This window comes from Vicia villosa, linkage group LG4 (genome assembly GCF_029867415.1).
Source record: "Vicia villosa cultivar HV-30 ecotype Madison, WI linkage group LG4, Vvil1.0, whole genome shotgun sequence".
In the NCBI taxonomy this organism is placed as follows: Eukaryota; Viridiplantae; Streptophyta; class Magnoliopsida; order Fabales; family Fabaceae; genus Vicia; species Vicia villosa.
Genome location: NC_081183.1, coordinates 167,480,157 through 167,500,380, shown reverse-complemented (window position 1 = coordinate 167,500,380; position 20,224 = coordinate 167,480,157). Strand labels below are relative to the sequence as shown.

Here is a 20,224-nt window from a genome sequence, read left to right as displayed (position 1 = left end):
TTTGGAGACGAAATTGTCATAATTATTAAAAATTCGCACACACAATTATAAAAATTATTATTCCAATTGGTATTAATGTTGAACCTAATAATACTATTAGAATTCGAAAACTAATAATGTGTTACAAAAGATAAAAATAAAATATATGGTGTCACATTTTGATTTAGATGTTTAAAAATGGTTCATTTATTGCATGCTTCTAAAAAGTATACAGTGAATAAAAGCATACAATATGAAAAGCAAGCACCTGTAAATGTTGTCTATACGACTCATTTTCTTATAAAACCCCTTCACACCAATCTCACAACCTTCACACAATTTCTTTTTCTTCTTCTTTCCATTCTCCTATCCACACCCCCCTCCCTCACCTCATTTCTCTCTCACAGAGAGAACCATGGTGAAGTTCTCAAAAGAGCTCGAAGCTCAACTAATACCCGAATGGAAAGACGCATTTGTCAACTACAAGATGCTCAAGAAACATATCAAGAAGATCAAGTTCTCAAGAGTTCCTAAACAAGATCAAACTCCGGAAAAAGACTTCGGTTACTCCATTTTCGATTCGGTCCGGTTCGTCGCCGATAAATTATTTTCCTCTTCAGACAACAATAAACAAAACATCATTCAGGTATGAGTAGAGTAGTTTTAGGACATCTCTTGAAACCTTTGCATGCGTTTATGGTTTTTATTTTTGTTATGTTTTGTAGAGTGAGTGTGTTTTATAATTAACCTTATTGCAACAAAAATGAAAAAAAAGTAGCATCTTTTTTTTGGACAATGAAATGAAAATGGTTTCCAACACTTTTATTCCATCTTTTCTCTGATAGATAATACTAATTAGCTTTTATTTGTTAGAATAATAATATTCACCAAATAATACTATAAAGTTTCAGTTTCTTTTTGTCAAGATAATATATGGTTTTTGGCAATTGTTTTTACGCAAATGTGATGCAAGAAAAACACATGATTAATGCAATTATAGTTGTGATAACTTATTCAAAAATCAATTATTTAAACACTCTAGAATATTTTATCTAGTTAAAAAAATTATGTTACTATCCTATTTTTTTTCTATAGTTAAAAAAAATATTCTTTTTTAAGGTTTGAGAAAAATCTAACTCCTTTTGATCTAGTGAATAAAATAAGAGTCAAAAAGAAGTGAGAGCCAGAAGAGCATTAAGTAACTAAAAGCTAGCTTAGTGGCTTCTTTTTTTCAACTTTTCATTTTTGGGAGTTTCTCATTCTCACGAAAGCAATTAATGAAAACGAGTTTGTCATTATTTAAACTTATAGAAAACACTATTTCACACATATCCTGCCATGCCATACCACAAAATAATTGTGAACCATAACCAAAAAACAAGTAAAATGAAAGTACATATATGAATTCATCTTAATATATTTCAGGATGATATTGCGCTCACACTTATTGTATTGGATTGGAGTATCTCTTATATTTTTTTTTAATAAATTTTATTTATAAAAAAATTATTAAATAAAAAAACATGATTAATTTATATGTTTCAAATATTGAAGTTAGTTAATTGGTTAATTTTGTGTAGGTGAGGAGGAAAATAATGGAGGATAGTGAAGAAGAAGTGTATGAAACCGAGCTCGCGCAATTGTTTTCTGAAGAGGATGAAATGCATGTGTTTTTCGCGACGCTAGATGAAGAGCTTAACAAGGTGAATCAATTCTATAGGAAACAAGAGAATGAGTTTATTGAGAGGGGTGATATGTTAACCAAACAGCTTCAGATTTTGCTTGATCTTAAGCAACTAATAACTGATCGGCGCCGGAAAAATAATGTTCCGACAAGGAGTTCCAACGGCGAGACTTTTGCTCGGTCGCCGGATCAAAGCTCACATTATTCAGGTTAGTTTTCTAGATGAGCATGAAGTGTGTTTCAGTTAGATTTTCTGTTGCACTCAGGTGTGTATTAGTTTTAGCTTGTTTTATTTGGGTTAGGATTTTTATTTATTTTATTGTGTAATTTTAACTTCAATTTTAATCAAGTTTACTTTTTCAATTATTTTGACATGTCATATTATTTTTATTTTGTAAATTCTTTGGCATAATCTTTATTATACATTTTTATTTACAAATATTATAATTTTTATTAGTTATAAAAAAATTAAATCCAAGTCTAAATGAATTATAATTTTTTTTTTTTGGGGTGGAATGAATTATAATTTTTATTAGTTATAAAAAGAAATCTAAGTCTAAGAGAATTAATTGCATTATTTAAATAGAGATATTAAATTACTAAATGATGTGTTTTATATAAATTAAATACTTCTATCAACAACAAAAATACAAATTAATTACTACAATTTTATAATTTTATGAATGATGTATGATAAATATTTTAATGATTTAACTTTTATTTAAATTTTAAAAATTATTACGTGAGCATGAACTCAAACTCGGACCAATCGGGTTGGTTTTGAATTAGTTTAAGGATTAAAAATATATGGACTAAACCCAAACAAAAACAAGTAACTGATTTGAATATTAAGTTTGATTAAATTTGACTAAACTCAACCCACAATTATTTTTGACAAACTGCTTAATTGATATTATATTTAATGAATTTTAATTAAATTAAAAGTTTGATTAAATTCTGTTATTGTGTTAAATTACTTGAAAGAGAATTTTGTTGTAATTTTAATATATATATATATATATATATATATATATATATATATATATATATATATATATATATATATATATATATATATATATATATATATATATATATATATATATATATTTGTTGCTTGGTGAATCAATCATTAACCAACATGAATGGTTAGAGACAAAAAAAATGATATATTGTTGTACTCATTAAAATTGTGTGGCCGTATATTATTGAATAGACGTAAGTTAAAACATTTTTACAATAATTAAAATCTTTATCTTTTTCTATGAGTCCTTTGTCACTACCCAAAAATGAATCTTTACTATATACATATGCTATCATGAAATATTTGATGTCAATTCATATCTCACCTTTCTCCAAGTGCTTGTTGATTCAATGCAACGTATAGAAATAAAATTTCTTTTTTTGACTCCATGAAAATTGTATTTCTAAACTTGTGACATCAATCAACATCATACATATCATTATATATCTATAAAAAGGAAAAATATAAATTTCTTATGTGTTATGATTAATGTTATTTCTCTATATATAGATGAGCAACATATAAACCGTTATAAATTTTTTTACAGAAAGTTGTGGAGAATCAGATGAAACAAATTCAGAAAATTCTCAAATGGATGAAGTGATATCGACATTAGCGAAAAATGGTGTGAATTTTGTGAACTCGGCTACCAGAGTTAAGACGAAAAAAGGAAAACCTAAAACGGCAATGAGAATCGATATTCCGGCCACCACGCCGACAAAGGCTATCACAGCTGTTACTTCCATTTTGTGGGAAGATTTAGTGAATAGTCCTGTAAAAGAAGGGTATGGTGATTTTATTAATAAGAGAAAAATTCAATATGCTGAGAAGATGATTAGAAGTGCTTTTGTTGAGCTTTATAAAGGTCTTGGCCTTCTCAAAACTTACAGGTAATTTTTTATTTAACCACATATGTATTTATTTAGCTTTTTATAAATAAAAAAAAAATAACATTTTAGAAAATTAAATGTCTATAAAAGAAAAATAGAGGAGTGTATTTTTTTTTCTTATAGCTTCGTAGATTATATCACCCTATTAAAGATGAATAAGTGAAATGTCGCAGTTTAAGCCCGTATCTCTATAATTAAATGTCTATGACGTTATCAGGTGAGTGTGAGTGTATAAATAAGAGTGAGGACGCAAATATAAATGGAAGACCTAACAGGAATGAGGCCAAAAAAGAAATCACGTGTTGATAACAAACTTTTTAGTTGATAACAAACTTTTTAGTTCACAAACTAACGCATGTATCTAAATTTTTCATTTCTTTAAGTAACTTGTTTTATTTATGCTCCATTAAATTGGTTATAGACTTTACCCAAATTAACATCAGCACTTACTCATATTTTTGCAGCTCACTGAATATAGTTGCATTTTCAAAGATACTCAAAAAGTTTGACAAGGTATCACTTCAAATATATCTACACATGTTCTATGTACAAAAAAAGAATATGTAAAAGTACTTAGATAAAGTTGGTAACAAATTTATATCTCTATTTATCAGGTAGCATGCCAAACAGCTTCTGCTAGTTACTTAAAAACTGTGAAAAGATCACATTTCATTAGTTCAGATAAGGTATTTTCATTTTATATATTAACATTGTGTTATAAATATAATAATTAATGGTTAATTAATTGTATATTAATATAAAATTTTGATTATTATTATTATTATTAAAGGTTGTCAGACTAATGGATGAAGTGGAATCCATTTTCACAAAGCACTTTACTAGCAATGATAGAAAAAAAGCAATGAAGTTTTTAAAACCTCAAGTGCAGAAAGGTTCTCATATGGTCACTTTCTTTGTCGGTAATAACTTCAACTATATTAATCTATATTAATATTATACATTAATTGAATAAACTTTTTAATATATTCATCTTAAAACTTAGATTAATTTAACAAATTTATTTTAATTACAGGATTATGTACTGGATGTTTTGTATCATTGTTTTGTGTCTATGCAATCTTGGCACACTTGTGTGGAATATTCTCACCTAACACAGAAGCAGCTTATATGGAAGCAGTTTATCCTGTTTTCAGGTGCAACATCTCATAGTACCTACATTTTATTTTATTTTTTTATAAAGTTCTTAATTTAATGGTTACAATTGTTTTATATATGCAGTGTATTTGCATTGTTTAGTCTACACTTGTTTATGTATGGATGCAATTTATATATGTGGAAAGCGACAAGAATCAATCATAATTTCATATTTGAATTCTCGCCGAGCACGGCGCTAAAGCATAGAGATGCTTTTCTGATCTGTACTGTCTTCATGACTGCTGTGGTTGGGGCGATGGTCTTGCACCTTCTTCTAAGAGCTGCAGGGTTTTTTCCTGGCAATGTTGATGCCATTCCGGGAATTTTACTTCTGGTTAGTCTTTCGATTAAATTTGAACTTTGTTGTTTGATGCTACGAATTACAATGTCAAACTTTTATCGCTGAACTAACATTTTATGAATTATCGTTTATTTTTTCAGTTTTTCATAGCTATGCTCATTTGTCCGTTAGATATTTTCTACCGTCCAACACGTTTCTGCTTCATTCGCGTTATTCGTAACATAATCTGCTCTCCTTTTTATAAGGTATATTTCTTTTATATACTATCTTTTTTCCTCCAATTAGATAAATTGATAGATATAACATACTTCATGTGTGCAAAATTAAAATTTTAACTGTTTAATTCAAATTACTATTCCTATAGGTTCTTCTGGTGGATTTTTTTATGGCTGATCAACTAACTAGTCAGGTAAAATCTTATATCCTTCAACGAATTTATCATATTATTTTCCTTTGTTTATCGTTACGCGTCTTAATAACACTTTTTGTAATTTAATCATTTACAGATACCGTTGCTAAGACACTTGGAGACAACGAGTTGTCACATTTTATCCCGCGTTTTCAAAACGCACCACCCTGAAACCTGTAGTTCTGGACGATTATACATTGAAATAACCTACATCATCTCATTTTTACCATATTTTTGGCGCGCCCTTCAGGTATATTAATACACCCTTATTGTCGAGTACTATTCTATATCACTAAACTCTCAAGTAACATTACTAATTACATTTTACTATTTGAATGTGAATACTAGTGTGTAAGAAGATGGTATGACGACAGCGATGTTGCGCATTTGGCGAACATGGGGAAGTATATTTCAGCAATGGTTGCAGCAGGAGCTAGAGTAACATATGGAAGACAAGATAACAATATAATGTTCTTTATTGTTATAATCACATCTGTGACAGCTACAATGTATCAATTGTATTGGGATTTTGTCAAAGATTGGGGGTTTTTAAATCCTAACTCAAGAAATGCATGGTTAAGAGATGATTTAGTTTTGAAGAATAAAAGCATATACTACATGTCTATGGTAATTTCCATTTACCACTATTTAATTTCAATGTTTAAATTATTTTTAGCATATAATTGTTTCTTTTAATTAAACATTAAGAAATATCAAAATGCAGGCATTAAATGTTGTGTTAAGAGTGACTTGGACAGAAACTGTTATGCATCTTAGAGTTGGGCCTATTCAAACAAGGTTGTTGGATTTTATGTTAGCTTCATTGGAGGTTATTCGAAGAGGGCATTGGAATTTTTACAGGTACTATTTCTTAAACAACTTACAAGAATCATAGAACCTTTTATGAAGTTGAAGTTTAAAAAAACATGGTGATAACAATCATAGAACTTTTTATGATTTTAACCTTTTTTTTTATCAGGTTGGAACATGAGCATCTAAACAACGTTGGTCATTACAGAGCAGTGAAGACGGTTCCGTTACCTTTTCGTGATGCAGATTCAGATTAGCTGAGGAGCTTTGCTTATGTAATTGGATTTGCTGTAGTAATCAAACACATGCATTTACGCATTCGGGACGTATGTGACCGTCTAATCTTGACTAGTGGTTTTCTACTTTTATTTTATAATTTAAAATGCTGATCTTAGATTTAGATTGTCTGATCTTGATCGAACGGTCGTCAAAATCCTGAATGCGTATAATGCCTAATGCGGGGAGCCAAATTATTCTCTCATACATGTACATAGTGTTGTAGACATGTTGAGGTGAAAATGGATGTCAATAGCTGAAAGAGAATAATGTTTTGAAAAGTGTAAGAGCTCTTTACATTAATCAGATACCAATTGAAGTATAACCAATTGTGATGTAAAAGATGCATTACAAATGGCATTGTTCTATGTATTATGACTTTTGTATAAAAATTTTGGTCTTGGATTTCATGTTTTAGATAAACCTTGTTAAATTGTTATAAAAAAAATCGATTAGAAGTTTGTGTAGGTAATTTGAATTTTACCTATATAAATCATGTACTATATGAATCCGTTTTTCTATTCTCTGAACATAGTCTCATGAGACTTGAACTCTAAACCTATTTTTCCTTATCACGGTTTGCACTTTGCACCAATGCAAATCCTCTAGTCCCTCTTTACTGTTATACGCCCTACTTCACGTAATTTTCTTGAATTTTTAAAAGTATTTGGCTCTTTGTTAAGCATCTCTACTGCATAATCATCTAACCAAAATGCAATCTTGGGCTAGAAAAAGTGTTTCATTTTGGGTTTCAACAATAACAAAAGAGGTGATTTTATTTATTAAGAAAAAAATCCTGTCTCGAAATCTAAGTTTACATGGATTTATATTCTCAAAAGTAAGTCTGAAGAAATCTTTACCTTCAAACAATTTAAAATCATGGTTGAACTTCAACGTGGTCTCCTCGTCAAAGCTTTTTAGTATGATTGGGATGTAAGTCTAAACCTTTCAATAAGTACTCATCTGAGTTAAGCATAGTGCACAGAGTTATATGCTATCATAATCATCATGGTCAGAATTGGCTCTACTGCTCTTGTTGATCCCCATTTGTGTAGGTTTGTTGTTAGGGCCCTGCAGTATGCCACCTTAACAAGACCAGACATTGCATACTCTGTGATTAAGGTATGCCGATATATGGCTCTCCCTCTTGAGTCTAACTGGGTAGTTATGAAAATAATTTTAAAATACCTCAAGGGCACCATTGGTCATGGACTTCACCTCACTCCTCTCTCAACTACATCACCTCCCCCTCTTCAAGTATTTTGTGATGTTGATTGGGCGTCAGATCCTAATAATAGAAGAAGTACATCAAGTGCAAGAATATATTTAGACGATAACATCATTTCTTAGCGGTCCAAAAAGCAACATGCTATTGCTAGATCTAGCATTGAAGTTGAATATATGAGTCTTGATCAAGCCATTGTAGACCTCCTTTGGATTCAAACTCTCCTTAATGAATTGTTCATTGCTGCTAGAATTCATTTGTCATTATGTGTGATAATCAGTATGCATTCTCGCTGGCTCACGGCCCTATTTTGCATTTAAGGATCAAGCACATGGAGATAGACTTTTTCTTTATAAGAGAAAAAGTCTTGGCCAAGGAACTTTGAGTCCTGCTTGTAACCAACTCTTTGTATATTCAAAAATTAGTTACAAGCATAAATGGAAATCGTAACTAACTCTTCTCTCTCTAATATAACATAATTGTATAAATGTTTGGTTTACTTCCATTACAAATTAAAGGAAAATCATTTCTTATTATCATTTTTTTTCTCTCATCTGAGTTTTCTCTCAAAATATGGTTTCAGAAGCAAATTTCTGATTTTCTTGCATTTTCCCTTCAATTCTTCTACTTTCTTTGTTCTTTGGAACATGGTCTTCCCGAGTAGCTCATACTCCACCTTCAAACATTAATTCCTTATTATATGTTCATCCAAGTTCTCTGTTGATTAGGATCTCATATCATTTCCTTTCGAGCTTTAAACATTGATTCTTTATTATATGTATTCTACCTTCAAACATTGATTCTTTATTATAAATTTATCCAAGTTCTTTGTTGATCAGGATCTAACATCATTTCTTCTAAATCCTTTAATTTATGCAATGTTGAAAAAATCTTAAATTTAAAATCGAATTAGATATTAATCTTTAGAGAATAAATTTTCTATCTGCAGCACCTTCTTAATCTTAGAAGGTCTGACTTTATTAAGATGTTAAAATCAATTACAAACTATTTATAAAACTATAAAGACCAACAATGGGCTAACAGTATATATAACTAAATATTTCAAAATATTGAGTTAATTTGTTTTGCTTAAAGAACAGACATCCACACACCAAACAAACTATTCTCTAATAACACAAAATATACATAATCCTTAAAAAGAATTGCAAGGAAATGGAAAAGCATAAGTTCAACATTAAGCCTTAAAAACCAAATTCGTGTTTGGAAAAATTATAAGACTAACTAATGCATCTAATTACTACAAATACATCAATTCGTATCATACTATTAGATGCCTCCACATAGCAGGTCGATCTCTTGATATCAAAAGAGACCGAGATCCCATATAATCAAATGAAGGCCAATACAAGTCATCAGGTCCAACAACTTCCCTAAAATTCTCACCATTATTAGTATCATAATCCATATTCAGAACCCTTGATTCCGCGTCATCTTTTGTTGTGTCAAACACATACAGTCCTAGGCCACAAACACCCATGACAAAGTCAGAGTTACCCCAAACTTGTGATACTGCAGCATAATGCGAATGTACATTGGATTCTGGAAATGCATAGGTGCTGAATAGTCCTTGTTTTCGCAATGAAAACTGTTGTATCAGTGATGAAGGCTGTTTTTTTCCTGTTGGATTGGAAGTGGTGCATCCGAGGAAGAGAGAATCTCCGCGAGAGAAAATAGATTGTACGTTGATGCCGTGTTTTGGTATCTTGAGGCCTATGCCGGAAGCTTGACGAAAATCTAATATGTTGATAGAATCGGATGTGCAGAATACACCATCGTTTCCTTCAGCTTCGGACGAACTTACTCTGCATTATGAAAACGCCGTCGTTTCTTAGTGGAAAAATAAGTACTATAAGATAAATGAAACTTTTCCAATGAAAATGGCAGCAGAAAATGAAAATAGAAAAATATTACTGCAATGCAAACAAGAATACACTAAAATAATGGGTAAGTAATGCAGAAACATGGTAGGTTAAAACTAGAGCAAGAATCAACAGTTCAAATCAAGCTCACCTTTTCCTGACCCCTCCACCAAGCTCTGCGTCAGTATTGCTCACATGGAGAGCAGAAATTTTCTTACCACCAAAAGGAACGGAGACTAAAGCTTGAGGACTAAGTGAGCTCACATCCCACAAAGAAAGTGATTCAGATTCAGCTACAACTACTTTCCCTCTATTTCTCCACTGCAAAGGGCTAGAATACTCCATAGTAACAACAGGCTTCGGAACCTCCCACCTCATCACTTGCTCTCCGTCACGAACATCAAAAACTTTCATTCCTCTTTGTGAGGTACAAGTAGAGATAACAAGAGGTCCACAGGGTTTATACCACCATTGACTAGCTTCTGCTGATAAAAGGGTGGAAGCCGTAGAATTCCTTCTAATATTATTCGGTAAGGGTCGAAGTGCTGTTCTAGAGAAAGATGTTCCACTCTCAAGTTGGAAAGCTTTTACTTCCTTAGTGTAAAAATCCCATGAACAAAAGCCTGATTCCATTGTGTTGCCAGCGGATGCAGCAACTACATACCTTCCAGAGCAACCATCCGAACCTTGAGCGCGAATTAGCCAGCAATCTCTCCATATGCTAGGTGAAACTCCTGGAGGGGGAATATATACAGATTTTTCCTGAAGGCAAAATAAATTTTCAGCAACAGAATTACTTCTTATTCGTTCCCCAAATATGTATCTATTGATACTACGAGGATGAAACCAATTAGAATCTAAATGGGCGTTCACGGTTTTATATATAGAGATGATGATCAACCATAAGATTAAAGTAATATAGAAATTACCTAGTCCATAATAGATCCTAACATCCTCATATATCAATTATATTAATAAGCTAATATTGATCATTAAACAATGAACAATTTCAGAAAAAAGTTAACCTAAAATCAAGGACTAAAGGGATGCATTAATCGTAGTATAATCAATATCCAACGACTAAAGGGATGCATTAATCTTAGTATAATCAATATTTAGGAACTCGGAAAAGGTTTACCTAATATCCGGGATTAAAGGAAATGACATGAAATTCAAGAAAAATTTGGAAAAGTGATTTCTATGTAGTAGAATAGTCATGGTCTTAATAATCGGGTGAAAATTGAGTATATGTAGTAGAATAGTCATGGTCTTAATAATCGGGTGAAAATTGAGTATATGTAGTAGAATAGTCATGGTCTTAATAATAGGGTGAAAATTGAGTATTTAGAAGTCAATTTGATAAAATCAAATATTCCTAGTCCAATCTTCATCAAGTCCCTAATATGGCATTCTATTATGGAAGATCACATCACATTAATTACCAACATCAACAATATTCAGCATCATTAACAACGAAATCAAGCCATGACCGAAACTAACTAAAAAGATACCAAAATTTCAAAACATGCATGCAATACCTCAGAATTGGCAATATCATAATAAGAACAAGATGCATCATCATGAGCAAGAAGTACAGCTTCTCCTTCAGACACAAACCAACCAGCCGCAGCAACCTTGTTCCCTATCCCATTAAGCTTAAAATTAAAAGCCTCATCAGTTTCTTCGCCAACAAATCCTTCTTCCTCTTGTGTATTTTTCATGTTCTCTTTCTCTTGATCATCAAATTCTTCAAGCTTCTCATCAGCCTCAAGTAGCATATCAATATCACACTTCTGATTATTCGACGAACCACTCTTTTCTCTTTCAATCCCATCACAAGGATAACCGTTCGTTTCATCAAGCGTAGCCAAAAACTTCAAAGCTATTGAGTTTTCATCAACAGAACTCCTCACATTCTCTTTAATTCCCACACTTGCCTTCACCGATGAATCCTTAATCAGCGTTCTATCTCTAATCAACTTGTGATGAGGAATCAACCTAGCTTCAAGCTCATCACTATTCAACCCTTTAACCAAACTATTAGCCATAACCGGCTTCAAACACTCAACCCCATTAACATCATCAACAACACCATCAACTATACACACTTGTTTATTAGTGTTAGTGTTACTATTTTCATTACCGGAAACAACAACACAAACCATAGCTTTCTCAATACCTGAGATCTTATCTTGAATATCAGAAAGTATAACTTTTGATGCATCTGGGTTATTCAAATCAAGCATCTCCTTTGTTTTCTTTATATCCGAAGCTATTCTCTTCACTTTCCCTTCCAAAAACGCAAGCTTCTCATGAAGCTTACTCTGATGCTTGTTATTGTTGTTATTGCTGTTGTTGGTGCTTTCTTCAACCCTAGCACCGTTTGATTCTGTTGTTGCCAAAGCTTTAACCTTTTCAGTGCTTCTGAGTTTATCAGATGGTTTGAAAGTGGAATCTCTGCGTGATTTCAAATGGGTCGGATCTCTAGCGTTCCGGTCAACGGAGACACGTCGTGTTTGACTGAGATCGGAAGGGCTTGGACTTCTACCTCTCGGAAGTGACGAAAATGAAGACGAGGATCTCCGATCAACGCGCGCAATGGGTCGGGTTACGGGTTTCTGAGCCGGGTTCGAACTGGGTCCACGGGAAGTGGATCTACGAGGGTTATTGTTTTCCTTTTCAGGTTTGGAAGATGATAAAGGGTTGGAAGAAAGGGAGGGGAGTTTCCGAGAGGTGGAGATAGGGGTTATGGATCTGGTGGTGGTGGATTTGACGGTGCCGTCGATGACGGCGGCGCCGCTACGGCGAGTGGACATGGTGATGAGTGAGTGAGTGAGTGAAAAAAAAGAGGTTTTTTTTTAGAGTGGTTCGGAAAGTGGATATGATGTGAATTTTGAAAGGAAGGAGGAGAGAGAGAGAGAGAGAGAGAGAGAATTGGTAAGGGACACGTGTGGTGGTGTTGTTGTTGTGTGAGCGGGAAAGAGTGAAAATTTGAGTTTTGAAAATTTTGAAACCGGGAATTTATCTGTTACTACTTTTTTATTTTAACTCTGTTTACGGAATATTCTGGGTATAAGTACGACTAGGTGAAAATAGTAATAATGATGTTTTTTTTTTTTGGTTTAAATTAATTAGGTTAAACAATTAATCGTATTAAATTTTTTTTAAGAAATCAAAATGGAACATAACAAGACCATTTCTCTAGCATAAGATGTATCACATATACCATCACATATACCTCAAAAGTTTACAACGAATCAACAAATAAGGGCGGCAAGGCAACCTCACCCTAAACCCAAACAAACAAAGAGATTTTTTTCCACCACATATGAGATCTAGAAATAAAATTAATGAATTTGACCTTTAGCCACCAAAAAGAAAATAATTTAACTCTATCTAATAATTGACCAATAGATCTAACTATTATTCCTTTCTGTCCATAGAATCCAAATTGTAGTGAGCCACAGTAATGGTAAACGGTATAAAGTGATCCTTGAGATAAAGAGGATCAACCCTGTTAATACCAATCCAAAATCGAACTTGTTGCCAAAGTGAGCTAAAGAACACACAGTAAAGAAGCAGGTGTTGAGCTGATTCCACCATACCACACCCTGTAACACAGAGTTGAGCTTCTTGAGAAATGATTCCATGAGTGACCAAATCAACCTTTGTAGGCAACCGCCAAATTGCAGATAGAAACTTTTATAAAAACTTGTTTATGCCAAATATCGTCCAGAATCTTTTTCACATCTTGATCTTCTAGCTTAGTGAGCATATGGTAAACATCGCTAACAGTGTAGCTCGTGCCTTCAGAAAGCACCCTCCTCCAATCATCCCGCATATGATCCTGTAGACATCAAGTAAAAGCAATCTAAACTCCTCCACCAATTCTTCCTCCCATGCTAACAATTTGAGTAAATATTTGATAATTTATTTAAATTTAAAATGAGAAGATAAGAAATTATTTTACAATGAGTTTTTTTACTCAAATGATTGATATATTTGTAAAAAATAAAATTAAAAATGGTATAAATCATGTATCATTTATACACAATTGTAAAGACTGGGTCTTCGAGTCTCGAAAATTGTTAGGAGCGTTAATAAAATTTTCTCATAAATATTTGACACTACAGTGTGTATGTGGATAAGTGGTAAAGTGTTTCCTCAAAAATATTTAAAATTCAGTGTGTTTGTGGATGAATTCGAACTCTGGACATTGAATTAGAAATGAATATATATTTTACCATCTCATATAAGTGCTCTTGATAGTTTTTAAAAATAAATGGTCGTGAAATAAATGATTGTTGTAAATTATAAATACATACTACTATTTATTTTATAGATTAATTGTTGTGCATTGTCCAATAGAAAGATTTTACATTATTATACCATAAATTGGTAGTTTTTGCACCATAAATCGTTTTTTTTTTTCAATTTGCCTATCCGATATTCGAACCGTCCCACCCGAAGTAGTAATAAATATTTCAGTTTTCTGGTCGGGTCGACATATTTTGTCCACCCCTAATGGTCTGTAATGGGATAATAGTTACGAGGGGTAGATTGTCTATGTTGATTTGTGTTTGGCTCATTCTAAAATAGTTACCCCTAAACTTTTAGTTGAGAAAGTCAAATGATTGTTGAAATTCTATTATCGGAATAATAAGATGTCAGACACACTATGGTAACAATGTGTATGACAAGTATAATGTGTAACTCACAAAATAAATGCAGAATATAAAGTAACATAGGAATTGGTTATCTAATTTGGTGCAAATTCACCTAGGTTTGGAGGGCATTAACTCAATGAAAGAAATTTCACTCTTAATAATCAAAAGTACTAATTGGTCTGATTTGAACTCTCCTAGTTCAATGCCTTTTTTCCTAATACTACTTGTGAACTTCGATTTAGGACTCCCCCTAAATTTATGACCCCTTTCACTTTCACTTAAACACCCTCCCAAGTGTTTGAACAGTTAATAAAGATGAATGATAGAACGATATTACAACTCAAATACTTTAATCTAATAGCTTAAAATTAAGACATTGGAATAGAGTATTACACAAAAACAACACAAAGCTTAAAAAAATAAAATAAAAAATGGCAGGCTTAGTTATGTAAGGTCTGAATCTTCACAACGAACAATGTGTCCTTAAATAGCATAAAAGGTCTCGCTCTAAAGCCTTTTAGGGTTTTAGGTTTTGAAAGAGCCTTCATCTTTCTGGCATGGTAGAGAGAGGGTGACCTGTAATGTTAGCACTCCACCACTCATGCCTGTATGGGAGAAATAAGAGTGAATTGAAATTGTGTTTTGAAATTGAGTACCTGGATTTGGTGCCTTCTCATTTATAGTAGAAAGGGAATAACTAACTAACTATTTGTCAAAAGTGAATTGCGGGGAGTCATTAGATGTACTTGTCGTTAAAATTTTTGTTAGCATCATGAGGAGAATTCAGGTATGCTAAGAAGCTTATAGAAGGATTACTATTCCCCCATGGTAGCCGATCGGGGTTGGTATGACCGGCCTAGAACACCAGTAATCAAGGATGGGAAGGAAATATGCATCTTTATAACAAAGGATTAAGCATGTTTCATAATTTTTTCAAAGTCATACTCACCAAAATCAAAGGCAACTATTGTTCCTATATGATATAGCAAACTAGAAAGGGACGGTGTGATACTTGAGTCGTGGTTGGTAGGCCCCGAAATGGTCACTCCTATTTTGTTGAGGATAGCATATGTCACACTTATACTTGATGCAAAAAGAAGACCCTTATCCGGCCAAGCATCTTGAATATTTCATGTTATATATTGTGTTATAGTATTCAAGGATGGAATACGATTAGTTGTTATGAGTTTTCTTCCTATATATTCATTGATTAGTTCTATCAACTGGTATAACATGTCGAACAAGATGTCTTGTGCATGAGTTATTCGACATCGTGACGATTTGGGTTGGATTCTTGGATCAGTTCAAGATTTAAAAGATGTAGAATATTCTAGGAGATTCAAGTCAGAATCAAGAAGAATATTCAATTTTTAATTATGAAGATAATTTAGGAAGATTTGATTGAAGACCTATTTTTTATGCAGAATCTTCTGTAGATTTGTAGCAGTTGATATGTTGTGATTTAAAGCCCAAATCCAGTTGAAAAAAGGTTATAAGAAGGATTGTAACCTAGAAAAGGCATGGGTCCAAGATGTAGAAATTATAGGGATTTTTCGTTTGTACCACTCTCTATGAAGGTTGGTTGTCTGTGATCCACTCGACTTGTGAGTTGGATTGTTTGTTCCTCGATTTATAAGGTTCTGTTATCACTTTTAAGCTGTGAAGCATAAAGTTTATTATTGTTCATTCTTAAGCTTGTAAGCATAGAATGTTTATTGTTCTTGGAGGAAGCTTATAAGCAACTCTAAGTAGTGTTCTTAGTTAAGAGTCTTGGCTAGGTGTTGTCATGGAAGTGTGTCTTCCTATTTGTTTCTTGTAATTGGACAATTATGGTCAAGAGCCGAAAATATCGGTAACGTGTATCGTTATTTGTGAGGCATCACTGCGGTGATCGGAAGTGAGGGGGGTTCTCTTATCTAGGAAGTTATTAGGTAGAAGTTTTATTGGGTAGTGATTAAGTGAGAAGTTGTAAACGGGGGAGTTTAACTTCGAATTGATACAGCTAATAGTGAATTTCCTTCTTGGATTGGTAGCCCCCATATTAGGTGTTGTTGTATACTGAATTGAGTTAACAATTACTTGTGTTCTTTATTTTTTAGTACTGTTGTAAATTATTTATACCTTGCTTAATGTATCAGATCATATGTCGTAACACTTCATACGACATCTTGAGTCTGACATACCAGAATTTCAGTACTTTTTCTATTTCCAGCATTATTTGCCCAATCAACATCACAATATCCAACAATAGTGGAATTAGTATCATAGGAGTACATGATTCTATATTCATACATTCCATTTATATATTTGATTATCCTCTTGATTTGCTGACATGACTCTTTTTTAATTGGCATGATAGTGAGCACACACACACTATAGAGAAGGTGGTGTCTGAATGACTAGTAGTGAGATACAATAGACTTCCAATCATACTTCTATAGAGAACTAGTGGGTTACCCGTGTGTTCGCACGGATACTAGTGTGGTACGCACACTTTTTTTTTTCAAAATATAATAAAAATGAAATGATAGAAAGAGAAAATTGTTTACCCAAAAAGTTTATTATTTTTAAAAGAGATAATAAATTGGTGCCTATAATTCTTTCCGTATATAAAAATATTTGAATCAATGATATATTTTTTCTTCTATAAATATTATTTTTGTTTTGGTATTACTTACTAAAATAATTGAATCAATAGCAAATTTGTTCCCGTTATTGTTCAATTATTTTTCAATAACTTTCATTTTACCCGTTTCATATAATTTTCATATTAGAAGAAAATATAATTTATTAAAATTTTAAATAAATATAATTTTCCTAATTAACTATTTCAAAAAAAAGCGAAGGAAAAGAATATTTCATGTTAATAAATAAATAAATTTTGTGTTAAGTGAGACAAAAATTAAAGATTTATGTTAAAGTGAAAAAGAAAAAAAAAAAGAAAGGAACTTTGTGTAATAAAATTGAAAGGTAATCCAAGATAAAAAAAATATTTGAATCTAAATCAATCGCACACACTCACCCCTAGGGTATACCCCTCTTGGTTGTCTTACGAATAAAGGTCGTGTCCTTCGAATATAGAGGTATCTAAAGCGCATGTCCCTCAATAAACAAAAAAATCATCAAAGATCATAGTCCCTCGAGTTGTTGCCTACAAAAAATATGATCTCGTCCCTTGAATGGTTGCCTAACAAAAGATGATTTGTCCCTTCGATATCGCTAAAGATACCTCTATCATGTTGCCTTCAAACGACTTCCGATGACCCGCACATCCAATGTATAGGACTACCTGCCCTTATATGGTATGGATAGTACTATCGCTCAAGGAAAGTCTTGGAATAGGAAAGACCTTACGAACTTAGGTTAGGTAACTATTAAGTGCTTGCTCACAATCAATTCAAACATATCAAACGCTTTTCACACCATGTTTTTTTAACATTGTCTCTTTAGACATTCTCAAAATCAAATTGTTTTTCTAAACACACAAGACACCTTTCAAACTTTTCAAACAAAAAAAATGAGCTAAGCAATTAAGAGCCCATTGGTAACCATGGATACAAAGGGTGCTAACACCTTCCATTTGCATAACCTACCCCCCGAACTCAATCTCTTTTCAAATAAGGTCTTTCCTGTTCTTTTATGCCTTTCCTAATTGGATAAAATAAAAGTCGGTGGCGACTCTTGCTCTCCGCAACATTTTAAAAAAGTCAGTTCTCCCACCGAGTTACAGTTGAACATAGAAATTCAAGTGAATATTTGAGACAAGAGAACTTAGCTAAGGTACTCATTGCAATTTACACTATACTAATTTAAATTGCTTATAATTTTATCTCTCACTTCGTCTAAAAACCTTATTGCATCATCATGCATGATTATCTAAACACCTTCTTCATCTACATCTTGTGACAAGTGTTTGTACACAAAGTTGTGTGAGAATATTTTAATATTCCTTTGTCTCTATGTGTATTATATGTTGATCATTAGCAATGAGATGAATGAAATCTTAGAAAGAAAGAGGTTTCTAGATTTCACACTCAAGATGTGAAGATCTTGAAATAGTGAACACCCTTTTTCGATTAAAGTAAAGCGAATGAGTGGGGGTTAAAAACATAGTCAAACACTATATTGAGAAAAGTTCCACATTTAAGATGAAAGATCTTGGACTACTTGATACTATTTTGGAGATCAAAGTAATACGAAATAGTGGGGGTCATGAACTTAGTGAAACACACTTTATTGAGAAAGTTCTTTATAAGTTCAAACTGCTACATTTCAAGAAATGAATATTCAATTTGATCTTAGTGTCTAAATGATGATGGAAGAGTTGTGGCTATATTAGAATACGCAAGTGCAATTGGTTTTCTAATGTAAAGTACTAGACCTGACATATCATTTTCACTTAGTAAATGAGTAGATTTACTAGAAATCCAAATAGTGAGTATTGGAAGGCTATCACATGGATTTTTAATCATCTTTTAAAAATAAAAATCTTGACCTCAATCATGGTAGGTTTCCTACCATATTAGAAGGATATACCAATATGAGTTGGATATCGAGTGTTGGAGATCATAAATTTACAACTGAGTGGATATTTACACTACTTGGAGATGAGATTTCTTGGAAGAGCAAGAAACAAACATGCATCACTCTCTTGACCATGGAGACATGGTGTGTGGATCTCACTTCCACTAGTCAAAGAAGTTAAATGGTTGAGGGACCTTCTGTTGGAAGTTCCATTGGCTAAATACAGTGTTTCAAAGGTTTTAACACAATGTGTCAGTCAAGCCAATTTAGCAAGAGAATTCAGATAAGTGTAAAATGGAAAGTCTGGGCACTGAGGCCTTAGACTTTCGTGAGAAAATTGATTAAAGATATAATCATTTACTCGCATATATACGATCGATCTATAATTTGGGAAATTCATTTACTAAGCCACTAGCCAGAGACTTAGTAAAAACAACCTCGAGAGGTATGGGGTTGAAACTCCTTGAGTAAGAGTTTTGACAGCGGCGACAACTCAATCTTACGTTAATAGAACATTAACCTCAAGATTTTCAATGGGTTACAAAAAGTCGTTGATTTGGATAATTGTTGAACGTTGACCTTAAAACGAGGGTTGAGTTTTATTTTAAAACTCTTAATGAAGTTCAATACCGAGGGTACGTGTCTCGTGGAAAAGGATACAATATGAACTTCACCTATGTGAATTACGAGATGATGTTGTCTCAAAGTGAGAGTTGGAGTTTCTCTCATTAAAAATTCATGAAACCGGATAGCATATGGCCATAAATAAGTGCTAAGCGAGATATGTAAAGGAAGAACCTTTAAAGAGTGAGTGTAAGGTAACGCCGGTCTAATCACATGAATTAATGGTTTAAAAGCATTGTTACCTAATATTCCGATTAAACTTTGCGTTATTCTCACTAAGGTTAAGTTTTAAATTGAAAGATACCTAACTGTATTAACACTCTTTATATCTTTATTTCTGGAATGAGTTTTGTCATTATTAAAACAAGTGGGGGATTGTTGGAAATTATAAAATAATAATTACCATACTGTGTTCTAATGTGACAAAAATGGGAATAGATTTTTGGTTGTTGCATAAATTTGTTTTTTGAATTCAAATTTACAACATTTCATGAAGGGGTACCTTGTGTCATTATAGATGAACCATTGCAATATATGGTGAAAAGGTGTTGTTTCATCAAGAGTTGCAAACTTATGAAACAACACATGCATGGCCTATAAATACACATTTATGAATCCAAAATGAAATACACAAAAAATCATAAATCCTCTTTCAGTCACTCTTCCTTGCATTCGAGTTTTTCGTCGGTCTTACGCAAACTCGACAAAAGGCTGAATTATCCTGGGTATTCCTGCGTTCCAACTCTAAGACATATTGAGAGTGCTTGAAATACTTA

General features: G+C 32.6%; 2 protein-coding genes across 2 annotated transcripts; one reads left to right on the top strand and one right to left on the bottom strand.

Moving 5' to 3' along the window:
- The first annotated feature begins 287 nt into the window (after positions 1 to 287).
- Positions 288 to 7,142, top strand: LOC131595806 (phosphate transporter PHO1). Its single transcript, XM_058868285.1, has 14 exons — positions 288 to 625; positions 1,560 to 1,872; positions 3,235 to 3,577; positions 4,042 to 4,090; positions 4,192 to 4,263; positions 4,368 to 4,497; positions 4,611 to 4,731; positions 4,817 to 5,066; positions 5,174 to 5,278; positions 5,398 to 5,442; positions 5,540 to 5,692; positions 5,791 to 6,069; positions 6,167 to 6,303; positions 6,422 to 7,142. The coding sequence occupies exons 1-14, from the start codon at positions 395 to 397 to the stop codon at positions 6,507 to 6,509; spliced, it is 2,316 nt and encodes a 771-aa protein (XP_058724268.1). The 5' UTR covers positions 288 to 394; the 3' UTR covers positions 6,510 to 7,142.
- A 1,781-nt stretch (positions 7,143 to 8,923) lies between these two features.
- LOC131595805 (KIN14B-interacting protein At4g14310) lies at positions 8,924 to 12,561 on the bottom strand. The gene is made up of 3 exons (XM_058868284.1): positions 11,172 to 12,561; positions 9,785 to 10,395; positions 8,924 to 9,576 (listed from the first exon to the last, which is right to left on the bottom strand). The coding sequence occupies exons 1-3, from the start codon at positions 12,447 to 12,449 to the stop codon at positions 9,033 to 9,035; spliced, it is 2,433 nt and encodes an 810-aa protein (XP_058724267.1). The 5' UTR covers positions 12,450 to 12,561; the 3' UTR covers positions 8,924 to 9,032.
- Positions 12,562 to 20,224: the final 7,663 nt, after the last annotated feature.

What these genes read in the sequence shown, in the direction of transcription:
- LOC131595806 (XM_058868285.1), top strand. Translation starts at nt 395, where the DNA reads ATGGTGAAGTTCTCAAAAGAGCTCGAAGCTCAACTAATACCCGAATGG. An exon ending in GCATATACTACATGTCTATG is followed by an intron (nt 6,070 to 6,166) that starts GTAATTTCCATT and finishes ATCAAAATGCAG; the next exon opens with GCATTAAATGTTGTGTTAAG. An exon ending in GGGCATTGGAATTTTTACAG is followed by an intron (nt 6,304 to 6,421) that starts GTACTATTTCTT and finishes TTTTTTTATCAG; the next exon opens with GTTGGAACATGAGCATCTAA.
- LOC131595805 (XM_058868284.1), bottom strand. Translation starts at nt 12,449, where the DNA reads ATGTCCACTCGCCGTAGCGGCGCCGCCGTCATCGACGGCACCGTCAAA. An exon ending in ATGATATTGCCAATTCTGAG is followed by an intron (nt 10,396 to 11,171) that starts GTATTGCATGCA and finishes TTTTGCCTTCAG; the next exon opens with GAAAAATCTGTATATATTCC. An exon ending in GGTGGAGGGGTCAGGAAAAG is followed by an intron (nt 9,577 to 9,784) that starts GTGAGCTTGATT and finishes TTCATAATGCAG; the next exon opens with AGTAAGTTCGTCCGAAGCTG.